This window comes from Netta rufina, assembly GCF_964035555.1.
Source record: "Netta rufina genome assembly, chromosome: 1".
Classification (NCBI taxonomy): domain Eukaryota; kingdom Metazoa; phylum Chordata; class Aves; order Anseriformes; family Anatidae; genus Netta; species Netta rufina.
In genome coordinates, this window is record NC_140123.1 from 86,933,248 (window position 1) to 86,951,674 (window position 18,427).

The 18,427-nt window shown below is 33.1% G+C and overlaps 1 protein-coding gene across 10 annotated transcripts in view; it reads right to left on the reverse strand.

Moving 5' to 3' along the window:
• DMD (dystrophin) overlaps nt 1–18,427 on the reverse strand; it is a 1,234,381-nt gene that overhangs the window by 612,121 nt on the left and 603,833 nt on the right. For all 10 annotated transcript variants that reach the window (XM_084305928.1, XM_084305932.1, XM_084305933.1 and 7 more), the window contains one exon: nt 10,133–10,305. In XM_084305928.1, the coding sequence (XP_084162054.1) occupies nt 10,133–10,305 (173 nt within the window). The remainder of the gene's footprint in view (nt 1–10,132; nt 10,306–18,427) is intronic.

Consider the following 18,427-nt stretch of genomic DNA (forward strand, 5'->3'; position numbering starts at 1 on the left):
GTGATTCTAGTGACTTTCATTATGATTAACAGGCTAGGAAAATAAAAGGTTCTATTTTTAACCCAAGAAAATTAGGCTTTAGTGGTTGTGCTATCATTCATTTCCCACAATAAAATAATAATATTCTGAATAATAATAATAATATTTTTCTAGCTTTTTTAGCCAATTTCAAGCAAATCTGACAGGAAAATCAGTCTCAAAGATAACTGCTGTTACAAATGTCTTTTTTTGAAAATTGGTTGGCGGGGAGAAGAGTGAACATCCTGTTTGTGTTGTCCCACAGGAAAAGACAAGCATAGTGTCACTGTAGTCCATTTTGTTTGGCAGCTGTATTCCAGCCAGCCAATCAATACACCAATTGATCCAGGTTTGATACAGGTATGTTCTTTATACTGTGTTAAACATATGTGAATTTTTGTTCTTGTTTTCAAACTTTGGCAACCACTTCTTTTAAATTTTGCTGCTGTCATACAATACTTGTAGACTCGTAGATCATCTACCCTGAACTAAGACTATATAATGTTATATTATCATCATATTGCTCTAATACATAGAGAACTATGTATTAGTTAAGACAATGTCTTAATGAAATTATTACTAAAACTCAATTTTCTTGACTGATATCATGCATAATGATACAGTAGAACAGCAAAATAATTGTCTTATTTATTTTAGTATAACTTTTGAAAGAATGTTTTCAAGCTCATGCTATGAATTAATCCTTTTCCTTTTATGGGAAAAGCAACCAGACACTTAAGATAATTACAGATCAGATTAGATGTCTTAAAATTAAAGTCTAGTCTAAAAGAAAATTATATACTCCAGGAGGCAACAAAGAATATAATATCAGAAAGAGATACTTGCAGTGGATCAATGGTATTGTTCCTCCAAAATAACAGCAAACAGGCATTTTACTTTTACAGAAAATATCTGCAGTGCTCTGCTTCACTTTAAGAAGTCAATTTCCCTTCCGTGTTAAATAAAACAATATTATCTGTGAATCCCCAGATGAACAGATACAGGGCTAAATTATCTCAAGCATATAGACTAAAAAAAAATCTGGAACAGGAACTACTCTTGCAATCTGCAATGTATCTAGTGCTATAATGAAAACAAATTTTGTTCAGGTCAATGTCCATAATTTTCGGGATCAATCCAGAAGTCTCGAGTGGAATTTGCACAAAGCACAAAAAAAAGTTGTGCTTTGCACAAAGTTCAAACAAGAACTCACCCTTCAAGAAAAATAAATTTGAATGATCACCTCTACTGAGTTACTGAAGCTCACCTGGATGAAAGGCTAAACTTCTTAAGTGTTCCAATTGTCACTACCAAGATCTGTGACTACCACAGAACTTGCTACTTTGTACTCCAAATGTAATGTGCACCTCCTTTGACTCTTTGACATATATGGTATGTAAAAAAAAAAAAAAAAAAAAAAAAAAAAAAAAAAAAAAGATAAAAATTGAACTCAAACTGCCTTGGAAGAAGAAAGAGAAAATCATGTTTATTAGAAGATAGCTACAACATGAACACAGCAGAGAAACGACAGTGACAAAAGCTGTATAAAGCAGAAAATTATATCTTCTGAATTCATCTACAGATGTTAAAAGACTAGGCTGCCTCTGCTGTCAAAAAATGTTCTTCCAGGAGGAACTTAAAGGTAGGCGTACACTGCACCACAGCAGCTACAGAGCAGCAATTCTTTGAGAAGCATCAAGGGAATTCTGCAAAAACACACTTTAGAACATCTGTTGTGTTGAACCCAATAGCAGTTCTTGCAACAGAATCTCTCATTCAGTGCACAGTTGACCAAATATTCAACTAGCTAAAAAATGCTTTGCACATCACAACCTAATGATCCAATACCAACAGTGAAAACGTACCTTAATTGTCTACACTTAAAGAAAGTAATAAAGTCATCACAAATAGGGCATCAGACTTGCATGCACACAGACACACTGCAACTCTCTGTGTAGGCTATGCCTACACAGATAGCTGCAGCTGAGGATGAATGAGAATGCCAATGGTTTGAGATGGCTGGATATAAATCAGGGGTTTCTGTGAAATTACATAGCTGCACCAACATACCATTTCTCTAAAGCAAGTATATCCTGCTTTCCAGCCATGTCTGTTAGCTTATGACACTAACTACCATGTTATATTATTTTTGATATCACACGAAGGCCCAAGATAGTTAATTTCCAGGCAACTCTAAGCCTATTTGCTTCTGGTCATATTTGTCTTCATACATATTTGCATTTTCATAGTTCTACAGCCCACATACTCATGACTAAACTCTAACATTTCCCAGATTTTTTAGTGTAATTCTTTGCTTCAGTCTGAACAGCAGAAGAAACCACTACAATGAAGAAACCAATACAATGACTTTTGTATGAATGTAATGCTTTTTTTGTCACTGAGAATTTTACAGTAAAGTATGCTAAGTTATGAGAATCATCAGGTTTAGTGGTTAGTGACTTAAAAACACTCAAGATTTTTTTTTTTCCATTGAAACACTTTCACGGGCAGCACAAACACAAGCTATTTCAGATGAGATAATAAGACCTATGTAATAAAAATAATTCTGAATTATTTATTTTCAGTTTTATTCTACTCCACAAATACCTTCAATTCCCATATCACGAACTGTCTGCATTAAGCTCTAAAACTATCTGTATGACAGTGATTCAATAAATGTCTTCCCCAAAGCAACAATATTATTTCTCATCCTGCCTCAAATTTGCTATATAAACTTTAACAAATAATTTTAAATTTTACTTGTCTCTATTCCGTTTAGAATGGATGAATAAGAATTAGAATTCCATGTAGAATTTAGAATGTCTTATGTGTATATTAGGTCATGAAAACAGGTATTTTAATAGGAATATATAAGGCAAATTATTTTCCAGATTATATTGTAAAATTAATCTTTCTAGTTACAACCTAGACAACAAAAAATATTCCCATATATTTTGGGTTTCTTTACATTATAAATATTGACAGAAAGCCATATCTAGACTGACAATAATAAATGCATTTTTACATTATCTTATGCGTGTTTGTCATACAGCATTTTATACTTGTTTGCAAACAATTAAGGAACCAATGAAACCTACCAATATGTTAACTTGATGGTGTGATATTGTGGAGGCAAACCAAGTGTCAAATCTGTTGCATGAATTAGATTCTAAGACAACTGCCAGGCACTTTTATAACTTATGTATGGTATGGAAATAAATTAACTAATGCTAGCTGAATGGGTCAATTATTATAAGCTGCTTCCATGCTTTCTTTTTCAAAAATTTCAAAAAACCAAACAAATAAACAAACAAAAAACAACAACAACAAAAAGCCACATTTGAGCTGCTGTGAAAGCAAGGGAAAAACAAACAAACAAACAAACAAAAAAAACCCCTACCTCTCATGTAACTAAGGCATGGTGGCTATTTTGAGATTTGCATTTGAAAGGAAATAATTTTCTTCTCTCATTAAAGATGACGTCCTGTCCTGGCTTTACCGCACATATTGAATCCTATGCTTTCAACAAGTTGCAGTCTTCCCTGTACTGCAATAAATCCAGTTAGCATTCATTCTTGTCATTCACTTTGTCAGAGGTAAGGCAAGGAACAAAGAAATGGCCATGGTGAAAAAGAGATCTACAACAACATTTTTACACGTAAATGGACACTCAGATGGGGATTAAGGCCTAAACATAGTTTTATAGCTGTATTTTAATGATAAATCCATGCAAGATTGGCACAGGATGCATGAGTTGTGTGCTTTCAAAGTAAGAGATTGAGGCCATGCAGGATATCTTCAGGCATCAAGATATTTCTAGAAACCTGTATTTAAGCAACTATATTTCCTCAGTATTTTAAACCTGCCTGGCTTTGCACTCATCAATGCTTTATAGATATTATCCTAAAATTATCCTATTCTAAAAAGAGAGACAGACAGTAAGTAGGTCCCTGGTCTGTATCCAGATGTCTTAGTATCCTATCTACACGTTTTCATCTATTAGAGCGCAGAGGCGGGATCTGATTCAGATGCCATAGATGAGCAAGATGAGGCCTACCAGTGATGTTCTCTGTGCTTCTTTTTTCTGTTATCTTGATCCACACATCAGATCAGCTCTCAACTCAACAACATTTATTAGTAAGTGATTATAACAAATGCTACAGTGAGGTGTTAAAAAATATGACCACAAAATAGTTACATCTCTGCCAATGAAAAGAATATTATAAGAAATGCTTTTCATCAGGTCTTATCAAGTTCTGAGTATCAATGCCTAATTTGCAAGGCAACTCACAAATGATTACCAATTGCACTGCTATCCAAAAATGAACTTTCTTTATGGTTTGTTCTTGTTACTATAAATATTGTTAGCTGTTTGTCACTTTTATAATACTGCCAACCTGTTTTGGCACCATTATTATGGATTTGGGATCTTCTCCTTGGTCAGAGAAGGGCAACCTGCTCTTGGTGTCCCTGCTTGAGCAGGTGGGGTTGAACCAGATGACCTCCAGAGATTCCTTCCTACCTCAGCCATTCCGTGATTCATGATCAGCTAATAAAAACCATTTTACAAAATATTTTTTTCTGATATAACTAAGACTGACATATGACTTTTATCATCTTTTCAGAATTAAAAACATTTTGTAAGGATATCTGATATGAACTTTCCCCAAATCTCTCAGAACATTTAAATTTAATTAGATTTCAGATTAATTAGCTGAGCATTAGTCTAGTCTGTAAGGTATGCTCTGGAAAATAATTCTTAAATAAAACATGAAAAAGACAAAAAATAGTTTTCTGAAAACTAATAATAGGCTCTTTAAGACTGTAAGAAGAAAACAGTTTAAAAATGTTTAAGGTCTACAATATCTGTAAAACAAGTATTTTGCTTTTAAATTAACATCTTTTGAGAATTTCTCCATTTTTTTTCTGCCTTGTGCTTCTAGATATTATATTCTTTGTGAATGATTTGCAACACCAATAGAATAACTTAAAATGAATATATTGTTGGTCTATTCTGGAAAAGTTTATTGCACTTTATTGATCCAGTAACTGTTAGAAAGGAACACTTTCAGAGAGTACGTGCTGTTGTTCACAGTAACAAGACTGCGGCAATAAATATCCTTAGAATACAATATCCTGACAAGAGAAAAAAGGTCTTCCAAAAGTGTTAAGTTGACAAGACATTATGTAGACAATCTTTAAAACATTTATTTTCTAATATAGATTTAGTAATTTTTTTTTTTCAGTTATTGTGTGTTGTTATTGAAGATTTAAAGGGACCTGTAGTGATTTCCTAAATATTAATAATTAATACAAAAATACACTGGATAAAACTGCTAAAAAGAAGGGAGACTATTGTTAAATTCAGGTATAGTGACAGGAAAACTTACGGTATCTAAATGATTATTCTTATTGGCACTTTAACATACATTTATAACATTCAGATTGTATTATCTTAATGTGACTATTGAAAAAAACATAAAAATTTAGTATCTCAAGTACACAGGTTGAAGTTACAAATTAAATGAGTTAGGCTCACAAAAAAACAAATCATGGCACTGCTGCTGCTGTTTCCCAGGGTTTGCTATGTACTCTGAAAACAAAGAAGCAAATTCCACTTGGAATGAGATGGTGTCACCCCATACATCTGTCAAAAGTACAATCACTGATCATGTTGTGAAATTAATTTGTACAGAAAAAAAAAAAATCACCTCCTATTAAGAAACAATGACAGACCTAGGCTATCTGTTGCAGACTTATTTTTTAAGTACATGAGTTTGTGAAAAAAAGCAAAAATTTGCATTCATCCTATGTTTCTGAAAGGCAAACAACTTTACAACTAAAAGAGCACAGAAAGGATGATCCCAGCATTTTTTATTGTACTTTTGCATTTAAATATTTCCTGTTATTTTACAGCAAGTACTCAAATATAGGCAAAACATTATAGTGACAATGTGAAGCAGCAAGGTTTTCAAAGACTTTAGAAGACTGGAGTTGTAACGCTATTTGAGTATGTATGATCACAATGAATTTCATTAAAATTGGCATGCTCCCTGTTGTAAAACAAATTGAAAATGTATTTTGTTTTATTAGCAAAAGGAACACACTAAAGTTAATTACAAAGTATCTAGATATAAATTGGGACATCCTGGAAATCTATTTCACACCAAAGATGAAAGATTTCCAGAATACGCTAACACAGTCTGCAGCTAAGCTTTAAATATCTTAATGTTATCTACAATTAATAACTTATTACTGAAAAAAATAGTGAAGATTGGGGTTAATATCCAAAGATAAAGACAGAGGTATATTTCTTTGCATTAAAATTTGGTGTGTTTTTTAGAGAAGGCAAATAAAAGTAATGCAAAGAACAATTACTTCATCTTTATTTTCTTTGCCAAATAAACAATCTGTGCTTTAATATAAGCTTCTAAGGCTTTTAGTAACATGTGAGATGGCGGTGTACAAACCCTTCTTTCCATTCCACCTGAAGTCCTAAAGAGCACCTGATTTACACATGTCCAATTTCTACAAAGTAATAAGTGTAATTTCCTCAGAATTGACCTTAGATTTTTTTCAACTGTTTGTATAGAGTATTCATGACTTCTAAGTAGCGCACAAACACTTAAAAATTAATTTTCATTTCTGCCTATGTCTAATATACAAATTTACTAAAAATAATAAAAAAAAATCCCTACAGAAATGTTTTTCCTTTGATCCACCTATTTGCAATCACTATTAAACAAGACTTACTCAGATATTAGATTTTAACTGAATTTCTCCTCTTGGGTCTGGTGCCAGGATGTTCGGAGTGGACAACATCAGCCTCTATTGCTGTCAACTTCAGAAGTGAACATATTCCTTTTCAATGCTACATTAAGAGCAGACATTTTAGCTCCAGTGATTTTTTCTAGTAACTATGTAGTGAATTCATACATCAGCCACTACATGCTAATCTAGCCTATACAATAAAAATATTACTGAAAAATAGTCAGAAGTTATCCTATACATGACAAAACTATATTGAAAATAAATGAAGAAAGAGATTTTGTTAAAGTTTTGCTTGCTTACATACGGTTGTAATGGAAAATGACAAAATATTCTCCGAAGTTGTACACTGCAATCTCAGCTCAGGGAGACTTACTGAAAGTATCTTACTGAAACTTACTGAAGTGATACTAGAATAGCAGTAACTTTATTTATAAAATATGAACTTTAATGGGAATTCAACATGAATGTTTCTATTTATTTCTATGAGATTTAGAGTAAGCTCTCTGCTAATAACTGTGAAGGTAATGAAAGCTCTTCTGTGTTCCAGCTATCACAGAGATCATTGTCTCTGCATTTACTTAAATAATAATTTCCTAATAATTACTTATTACAACCTTTTGATTACCTAAATCCAATATTCATAAATGAAAAAATAATAGTAAATTTCTTTCTGGATTCTTTCAAACATATAACACATACTTTCTCTAACACTCCCTTGAAAGCAAGAGAGTGTTCCAATAATACTTCCAAAACTGTCTTAAAACATCATCATCAGTAATGCTTCTCATAAACACAGGTTCATCGATGTCTCAATGGAAGACTTACACTGATGGTTTCATCCCTCACAGATACAAACAGCTAGAAGCAAAATGCTGAAGGCTGTATTGTCTTCTTTCATCTCCTCCCAAGCATTTGTGTGCAGTCCATTTTGTGTGCACCTCACAAAACTGCAGAAGCTACAGGGACCATCTCAGAGTTCAAACAAAACCAAGTAAACAGTGACACAGTAAAACTGACACCACAACTGAAATATTTAAAAGAAAACAAAAAGTGTGTGATTCCAGACAGCAGTCAAAGCTTATCACCTTGAGTTGGTGCCAATCATACTAAAAGAGGAATGCACCCCCAGTCAAACTCCAGATGGAAGAAAAATCATATTTTATACTTCTCTAGTACCTTTACCTGAAGATTTCAAAATATTTGACAAACATTAGTTCATTTTACCTCCAAATACTTTCTGCAGCTGGCTAAATATCACTGTAGTCCAAATAAGGGATAAACTGTCAGTGTTGGGGGACCAAGCTTTCAGCTAAGAGTACATCCTTGCTATGCATCAGTGGAAGAAAATGCACGTGGGGAAATTCTGAAGGTTTCTCACAGCTTGGTCTCTAAGTTATTGATTCCAATAACTAGAAGTTTGGTCAAAGCCACCTCTGGAAAAAACGCAACACCAAATATCCCCAGTTTTTATTATCTGTGAGAGCAGCTCTTGTGGTTTAGCCCAGGCAGACAGCTAAATACCAGATAGCTCTGACTCACCCCAGATGGGATGGGGGAAAGAATTGGAGAGGGAAAAGTGCAAGAACTCATGGTTTGAGATAAAGACAGTTTACCAGGTAAAGCAAAAAACATAGCCAAGCAAAACAAAACAGGGAATTCATTCACTACTTCCCATTAGCAGGCTGGTGTTCAGCCATGTCCAGGAAAGCAGGGCACATCATATGTAGTGGTTTACTGGGAAGACAGATGGCATCACTCTGAATGTCCCCTCTTCCTCCTTTACCCCAGCTTTTATTTCTGAGCACGATACCATACAGCATGGGATACCCCTTTGGCCAGTCTGGCTCAACTGTCCCAGCTGTGACCTCCCCAGTTTCTTGTGCACCCCTAGCCTCCTCACTGATAGGGCAGCACAAGGATCTGAAAAGTCCTGGGCTCTGTGCAAGTGCTGCTCTGCAGCAACTAAAAACTATCACCACAGTTTTCATCAAAAATCCAAACCACAGTTTCATGTGAGCCTTTACAAAGAAAATTAACTCAATCCCAGCCAAAATCATGACAGCAGCTTGGCTCCAGACTTTGCTTCTGACTTATTCTTCATTTTTGTATATGTCATCATGACAAACAGAAGAACTTCTCTTACCACACTAGAACAATATAATATATTATATATACTTCAAAAAGAGTTAAATGCATATTAGAATCTCAAAATTTAGCTATGTCTGAAGATCCAATCTTGTAAAATTCCAATGAACTGACAATTTCAATGAATAGGACTATTCTTCCATATATACATATTTTCACTATCACATTAATAGTTTACATTCTCAGAATTGTCATGGATTTTTTGTGGTAATTCAATAAATGTTTTAAACTATAACCTTTTATTTACAGTAAACTTATTTGTTAACTCTCAAATAACTCATACCACAAAAGAACAACCTTCCACCACCAACAAAAACAATAAAGCACGTCCCATAAATCAGAAACTTTGTTGTATCACTGCCATTAATATCTCATATACCATCAAATTAAAGAATTGGAAGAGCAATTCTAGAAAGTATAAACCTAGGTATTTTATTGCAAGATGCCAAAAATTTTCAACTTTGGGTATTGATAATAAATGACTGGATTGCTAGTTTCTGTTATGTTACTAATGAGCCACAACCAACAAAACAGGTTTCATTCAATTTGCATCAGAATGCAATTCCCAGATTACAAGTATACATAGAATATACTAAGAGAAAAAAATAAGTACCATGTGTACCATGAGATCACAAATTTATTATCCTTTTAATACCTTGCTATATTTCTCTTCATTCTCTTGACTTACTGTATGACTTCTAATATACAGAGAGATTTATAAAAAGATGACACTGGATTTAGAGCTGCTAATAATTCTAACTATGCTTCTTAGATATAAAGTGAGAACTGTCCCTGGAATTAGTAAATCCTTTATAATTACAAGGGATTTTACTCAGATACTCCTATCACAGGTTAAGATGTTTATATCAATAATGCTGTGTACAAGTACATTAGAATAACTAATAATAACTCAGAGTAAAGGTATATATCATTTTAGTGACATAGAAATATATAAGCAATACCCTGTTAGGTTTTCATCCAATGCTGATGATAGTTGGTCAATATATTTTCAATTTTACAAAAATGCTTATGAAATAAATAGCAAATTTCCATATACTTTCTATTTTCAGTTAGGAGAATGTATGGTTTACAGCTTTAAAAGGTATTTCCACAAGAAGGAGAGTAGGAAACAGTCACCAATAGTAAAACAAAAACTAAAGGATGTCATCAGAAATAACAATTTTTAGAAGGTACTTACGCCTGTCGGTCCCTGTACATCTTGTTAACTTTCTCCCATTGGAAATTAAGCTGAGTCAGCTTGTCTTGTATATTTGCTGCTTCCCTTGGTGTAGCACTTTGCAAAGCTGGTATCTTCTTGCTGTGAATAATATCTATATGACCCTGCAGTCTCCCCAGGCAATCTTTAATGTTCTGTAATATCAAGATTTTAAAAAGGAAAACAAAACATCAGCTGTAAAAAAAACCAACAACATTGTTCATAAGCAAAATAAAGGGGAGGAAAATGTACATTAAGCAGCAGCCTGGAAAATAATAACAATGTTACAATACAACCAGGTAGTAATGCCCATCCTTTCTTTGAAGACATAATTAACTATAGCTGAGAAAGGTGATGTCTGGAGGGGAAGCAAAGTGCTGTTAATTCAGTCACTCATTAATTCCCCTACGACAAGGTTACAACTGTTTTAACCCCATTTCTTCTTAAGAAAGCAGAACAAAGTCCCATTTTACAGGCTTATGTTTAAGAGTGTTTTTAAATTATTTGCTGTTTAGGCTCCTCTTTTGTACTTGTTTCAGCAGATATTACACAGAAGTCAAAGTTACAGCATGAGAAAAGTAGCTTATCACTGTTTTTGCCTTTTGCTGGATATTCACAACCCAATATTTGCAATTCTTTACTTAGTCCTTTATTCCTATTAATACTCAGTTCTTTGTGTTTCAGAGTAAGACAAAATAGTCAACAGTATTCCTTCATAAATGCATAATGCCCTCTGTTGGAAAACCAAGGAAGAAAAACTGAATTTACTTGGGGCCCTTAACATCTTTAAAGTGTGTGAAAACATTCAAATCTTCATACTTTGTCAATGGCCATTCATTAGCCAACTATCAGTCCACTCACTACCATGGCTGAATTACACAGATTTTCATTATTTTTTCCTTGATAAACAATATTTAAATATGTTGTGCATTTTGTGAGCTAGTTCAACAGCTCTCTTTCTACTAAATCTTTTAAAATCATTTGAATGACTGAATTTGTTGGAAAACTCAATGCTGAGTTTATTGTCATAAACTCTGTACTGACTTCACTATAAGGTATTAAAAGTAACAAGAAGTCATACCGGAGACTTTCTTCTTGTGAATCCATATGTATGTAATGAAGTCCTTAAGCAGAGTATTTCATGATACATTTCAGTCTACCATGAACAAAAGCACAGTTTGGTACTTCTATGATTTTCTTGTTCTTTACCAGGAAGAAGACACAAATATATTTTGGATCCACCAAAAAACACAAGTTACATAAGCTTGCCTTTCAACCTCATGTTGTAAATACTAAAGCCAGAGAAACAGCTGCTGGTTTTGATGGAAAAGCATGCCTTTTATACAACTAATTTATACAGCTGTCATATTGATACAATGTTACAGTCCTGGTAACATACAACATAGTATAACCAGAAAGGAAACTCAAGCAAAATGAATGCTTCTGAAATGCATGTTAACCATTCATTCTTTAAAACTTTTAATTTTTGTTTCTTCCAGATGTCCTCTGGCCTCAGTGCCACAAGGAATGTGATACTTGTTTTAGGGGTTTTATTTTTCTTTCTATGGTATTTCTGTTTGGAAGTAAAATGTTCTTTCTTCCAGATTAGTCAAGATATCCATGTTAAGAAAGAAATGTCAAATCTGGTAATTTCCTTCAGCAAATCGAAAACATTTCTTCACTAAAATGAACTCAATTCTTTTGAAAAGCTCTGGGCATTGTTCCTTACAAAGCTGAACTTCCCGTTATACATCTTGCTGCATAAATAAAATGAAGCAAGGCATGAAAGAATTTAAAAAGATGCTTTGGATTGGTGACTGCATCAATATGTCTCTAGTATAAAGTTAGACTTCCTTTTTCTGAAGTTTGTAAAGTTAAGACTTCTCCTTCTTCATAATGAAAGGCTAACAACTATGACAATTTAAGCATTTGAAACAATAATTTGGATGGTGCAAACAAAACTCACAAAAATCTGGACAAAACTAGACAAATCATCTGATATACCAGTGAGACCCTAAAAGCCTCAGATGATTCTTGTGATAGGTATACACAAATAGCAGTGCAAAAATTAATGTCTTCTTATTACATTGTTATAGTATCTAGCTATTTCTCACCATTCCTGCTTTTTAATGAATTCCTAATACAGGCATGCATATGTCTTGCTGCAATTGCTCCACAAAGATAGGTATACTATCTGCATAAAAATCTAGTCATATTCAACTCCAACCATTTCTTCTAGCTCCCTAGATTTCCAATGCCATTACCTCTAACTCTTCTATGGTGTCTCTTATTTCTTCCAAAATACATATGTCTCACATTGCATATTGAGAACTTACAGCTAGGAACTTATCAGACCAACTGACGAATTAGTCTTAATTCTTGCTTAACACAGAAATATTCTTCAGTTGCTGTGCACAGCTCTGCAGCAACTTTGGCCCATAGGTAAGGGAGAATGCTGATTTGACAGAGTTATGAGAGGTACAAATTACCAGTCTGTGTGTGAGCTCTTTCACACTACCAGCACTTTCAAAAGGAGGCAGGGATCAATGGATGTTGGGCTACTTCACAGTAAGGAGAAAAAGAAAAAAAAAAAAAGCTCTATTTCATCATGCAGAAAAATATCAGACTTGGATTTCCCTTGTTAATGAAGAACAGGCATCAGATTTGAAGTAGTATGGGAGAGATTTTGTAATTTGGTTATAATGTAAAAGAAATAGAAGAAAAAAGACCATTAGTATGAATGGGATCTTCCTTAACCCATTGCCATTCTGGTTATTGCAAATGAATCTATCTAGAGTCCCTCAGCCATTTTCTTAGAAGGTTTCTGACAGATATGGACTGAATTCAGTCTGCACTGAATGTTTTTTTTGTTTGTTTGTTTGTTTGTTTGTTTTTTTTTTAATAGTTGTTTTATCTCTATGGGCTGTAAAAGATAAGAATGCTGTAGTTATTGAGGTACAACAGATATCCAGTGTAAGCTCACACCATCCAGTGGAGTTATCAACAAGAAAATAAAAGCTGTACTAAGCATTTACAAGCACATATTCCATCACATTGTCATGCCTTTCCTGTATTCCCACTCAAAGTTATGTCTCAGGCATACAGCTTGGGTTTGGTAATACAAATGAAGAACAGAATTGTCTTTCCTTAGTTTCTCCCAAAGAAACAGCTTTCATCTGTTTTAAGTATAATTAAAAATAATAATAATAATAATAAAAAAATAACGCTTCTTCAGTGTTCTTCTGTTTACCTATTCTGAAGGACAAGTACCCCACTTATATATCAACATTGTACAAAAAGAATGAACTAGAGGTCTGATCTTGAAAAATCTTGCTTAACTATACAAGCACATTCTTCTAGCAGCACCTTTTACAGCTAGAAAAAAAGTGCTCAGTTTTGTAAAAATTTGATTGTCTCTGTTTATAATATTCTCAATGTTACAAGCTTCCAATTAATGCATTTTTAAAAGGTTCTTTTATATTCTATGATAAAAAGAAAGAGTCTTATCAATCACAAATTATTAACAATTTAAATGTAGTTTAAAGGTTATTTTTAATTATGAAAACTTGACACCAAGGTTTTACTTTATCTGTAAGTATTTCTAGTATTATCAAATAGAAACTGTGGGGGTGTATTCTTTTATGCATTCTCTGTTTCAGAAATAATGACACTTGAACTTTAGATCCTGGATATAATGCTCACTGGACCATCCATGTTTTGTATGTTAAAAATATTTTCTTTTTTCTTTTCTCCATTTTAATGGAATTCATTTTTAAAATATTTTACACACTTTTATTGATACATATTATTTTAATTTTAAATATTCTAAAATTCCTGAATGAAGTCAATCATGAAATAAACAGTGCTATACTTAAAGCACAGTGAAAGTAAATACGAATTAAGTTAGATGCACAAAATAAATTAAAGTGTAAGTAGACAGAGGTGTGAGGAACCCGCTACCTACTATTTCTAGTCATTATTCCAACGTATGAACTTTGGGAAAACTTACCAGCTCTAAACATGTTAACTTGCATGCTTTTTGCACAAAGTTGATAATAAAAGAATCAGTAGCAAACAGTGAAGAACAGTAATTGAACTCAGGTAATATATTTCAGTAAAAAACAGAATTAAGTATGAAAAAGGTGTTCAAAACCTGAAAATTATGATAATGTTCAGAACGGATATAAAATGTCAATTTAAATGTTAATGCGCTTAAAGAGATATGGAAACAACTTCAACAGGTACTACTCAAAAAAGTAGCATTTTTTTAAAAAATACTATGACAAGACATAGATTGCTAGTAAGTCAAAAGTTAAAGGTTTACAGTGACAGCAGATATTTTCACATTACTGTTATTCCCAAAGCAATGAAATTCTGTACTATTTGAATTACTTTCTTTTTGTTTGGATACGTTGTCTTCTGTCATGTGTTTTCTCTCTGACTCATATAACACGATATTCAGACAGTAAGACATTTATGATTTATTATTAAGTACCTACAAATGTTATTTTTCTGGCATAGGAATTTAAGTAATGGACCAAGGAATCTATGTTTATATATATCATGTAGCTGACCAAAAAAAATATATATATATAAGTATTTAGTTAAAAAAATAAAAGCTTAGGATTCCACATATTCCTAATGCAGAAAAGTCAAAAACTCAGAAGTTTGGAATGTCAGTATTTACATGTCCTGACCTTTCACTTCCATTTACTCCCCTACTCAAAAAACACACCCTGAAGCAAACACCAGGAAAAAAAGCCCGAGTCCCATAAATCCAGATGGAGCATGCTGAGGTTTTGTAACTATATTGTGCACATATAATTAGATTATTGCTGGGAGCTGTGGGAGACCTTACTAAACTGCAAGGTGCTGATCTTTAATAGAGATTATGAAAATAATGATTTTGTGGAGGTGATAATAAATTGGACATTAATTTCATTTTGATGGTAAAAAGCATAATATGGCACAAAATTTACAATGTGTCAAATTTCACGTCCCTGAGAAATGACAGTTAAAAACACTATACCTAGTGAAGGTTTTTGGTTAAACTTGAAAAGCAATGTTGTGTTGTTTTGTTTGTTTTTGGTTTTGTTTTTCCTCTCTATTCATGTTTCCCAGAATGTAATAAATATGTTTCTTGAGATCTATAGCAATGAAACAGCAGAAATGCAAGAGAGACATTCAGCAAAAGAAATTGCAGCCCTGTTGATTGAAATATATGGTAATTTCAAATCTTTGTGTATTATATAGGGAATATCAACACAACTTCTGTAACAATGCAGTATAAAAAAAAAATGATATCAAGTAATTCAAAATCTATTTCCTTTCATAAACAATATATTACTCATAGTATAAACAAATACCCCATTATGTCACTATTATAAAAAAAAAAAAAAAAGTTTGAAGAATGACCTCCCACACCTTTTTTTCCACTATGCTCCTTGTCACCAATTATTGTTGTCTCCATACACAATTTAGTTTCTTCTCATGTACATCTTGTTTACATGGCTCTGACCTCTATTTTTAACTTCTCAGAATCTTTACTGGTTATTTTCTATACTTTCAAACGATTTAATATACTTTTAAAATTAAACACAGCAAAGCTGTACTACTTATTGAGAAACTGTTACATTCTGAATACCATATTCTGACTCTTATTGCAGAACACAAGTTGCCTTCTGGACAATTAAGCGTGGAGAAAATATTCTGAACCTATAATTCAGTTCACCAATCTTACATATCACCATTTTTCCTGTCATTGCTCTGCATCATTATTTAGCTGCATTTTTTAGAAAGTTAATTCCTTTTAGTTTTTAACCAAACTAAATCGTTGTGTTCATTTTTGTTCTCAATTTACTGCACACTCTTTCCTTTCCCAACATTTAATAACTGCATCAAATAATAGTAGTTTTCATGAAGGTTTTGGTGGTTATCCTACTAGAAACTTTCTTCTATGCAGAAATTTCACATACAATAAAGTTGCATCACAGAAGCATGAGCTAGCCTAGGCAGAAGACTAGGCAGAAGCATTTAGACTGCAAAAGCTATTTTTAGTTTAACAGTCTTCATAGACAGTCTGAGCTGAACTGAGGCTCTCCCCAGCCTTCTAATGTACATCTTATACATTCATCAACTTAACTTCTAACTCTGTGGCTCCTCATTTTTCTTAACAAAGAAACTTTAAAAATATCTGCATAAACTACATGTACTGATTCCTTTTTATTCAGCATTTATGAATTCTTCTGATTCTACTAATGGAGGATTTTAACACTTTTTTTTTTCTCTCTCTTACAGTAACAAAACAAATCAAACACATAAGAGACTCAAACAATCTCATATCTAGTTAATATATTTTGGAAATCTCTAATAATGAATTTCGTAGAATCATAGAATGGTTTGGGTTGAAAGCAAGACCTTAAAGATCATCTAATTCCACTTCCCACTAGATCAGGTTGCTGAAGGCCCCATTGCCCCATTCAACCTGGCCTAGAACTCTTCCAGGGATGGGATTAAAATTGATTCAAATTCTGTATATTTGAACCATGGGCACAACAGAGTATACTGGTATATTAGTAGTAACACTATGATTAAATGATAAGGTAATTAAAAAAAATAAATCATTTTATCCAACAAAATCCAGAAATACTTACAAATAAATAAATAACTAATTTTATGACAAAATCTGAATGCCTCTGTGACAAAACGTGGTTGTCATTTTATAACCAATTAAAGAAATCAGGCTGTATTTACTATTTTGTAAATCACTGAAATCAAAATCCTTATGAAAATCTGACATCAATGCTCTGAAATAATTGCATACAAACAAGCAAACAAAAATAACCTAGGTTCCTAAAGCTCTGTAGCTGTAAATGCTAAAACAAATTACTCTGCCAAAAGAGGAAAAGGAATGTTCCGTAAGGCCTCTTTATTACTAGTAACTTGAATCCATGTGTCCTGAGAAATGTGGCTTACTAGCAAACTAGAGGAAATACTTAAACCAAAATGAGAATGGCAGAAGCCTTGTCTCTGGGATGATTCACACTAAGGAAAATGTTTCCTCCCTTGGCAGCATTCTATCACCAAGAGCAAAAGGTGGCTGGACCTGTGGCATTACTCAACAAACATCATTTGACTTTCCCAGCGTATCTTGCACTCAGTGTTCCTTATTCTACCTAAATCTTGGTTTTATATTCTCAGGCCATGGATAAGTAAGGTTTTCAATGTTATTAAACTGACTATAAGATACATCAGGGGATAAAACTACAAAATATCTCCAAATCTTCTCAAATTATATCCCTTGAATATAATAGAGGCATCCTCATCACAAAAACACATCCACAACTAAAATTTTAATGAGCAGGGAAAAATGTAATTAAATGTTAACATCTGCCAGGCTGCACTCATTCAGTCAAGTTAACTAGCCTTCTTCTCAGTAAGTCTGAATATCAGCTAATCTCATCAGCCCAAGAAGCACTTACTGTGTTTGACATGGTAAAGTAAATAAATGAAAAGTAATGTGCCTACATATATTGAAATTGTGTGTATATATATATATATGTATAAAACAAATAGATCAATTTTCTAAACATCAAAAATAGAGTAAATGCATTTATTCACTTTAGAATTGATAAATGGCATATTCCTTAATGTTGAGAACTAGTAGCGTATGGAGAGGCATATAATTTCTGATTTATATGTCAGACTCGTGCTTTTGTTTAAAGCAGAGCTGCTGTAGACAAAAGAAAGATAATACAGCTGACCTTCTGTAAGAGAAATACACAACTGAATGGCATAAGGTTGTCCAAGAGAAAAAAATGATATCATGTATATATGTGTCTGCACAAACCCACGTATCTCACATATATACCCCATTCATGTTCAGGAGAATAGCTCCAAGCAGTTAGTTATCAAAAATGCCTTGGGAGACTTTGTAACATGGTTAAGAGAAGTGCACAAAGCTTTAATTTTTAAGAAAAAGAAAAGGATTATAGAAAAACATTAGAAACTGAAGTGACAGTAGCCTTTGGGGAATGATCCATCTCATCTCATTGCTCTTGAAAACAGAAACCTGAGTGCTAGAGACTCAACTCCAGTTTGTTTTCACTACCTGAAATTTGCCTGTATCTGACAGGAAAAGACAACTTTCTGTAATAATCCAGCTCTTTCATAGTTCGCGCACAAAGCAGCCACTAGCACTGTTTTACTGACATACAGTTAGATAGTGCATTTGATTACACACAGTTCTAAGATACAGTTAATTGAGTTTTAGTGAGT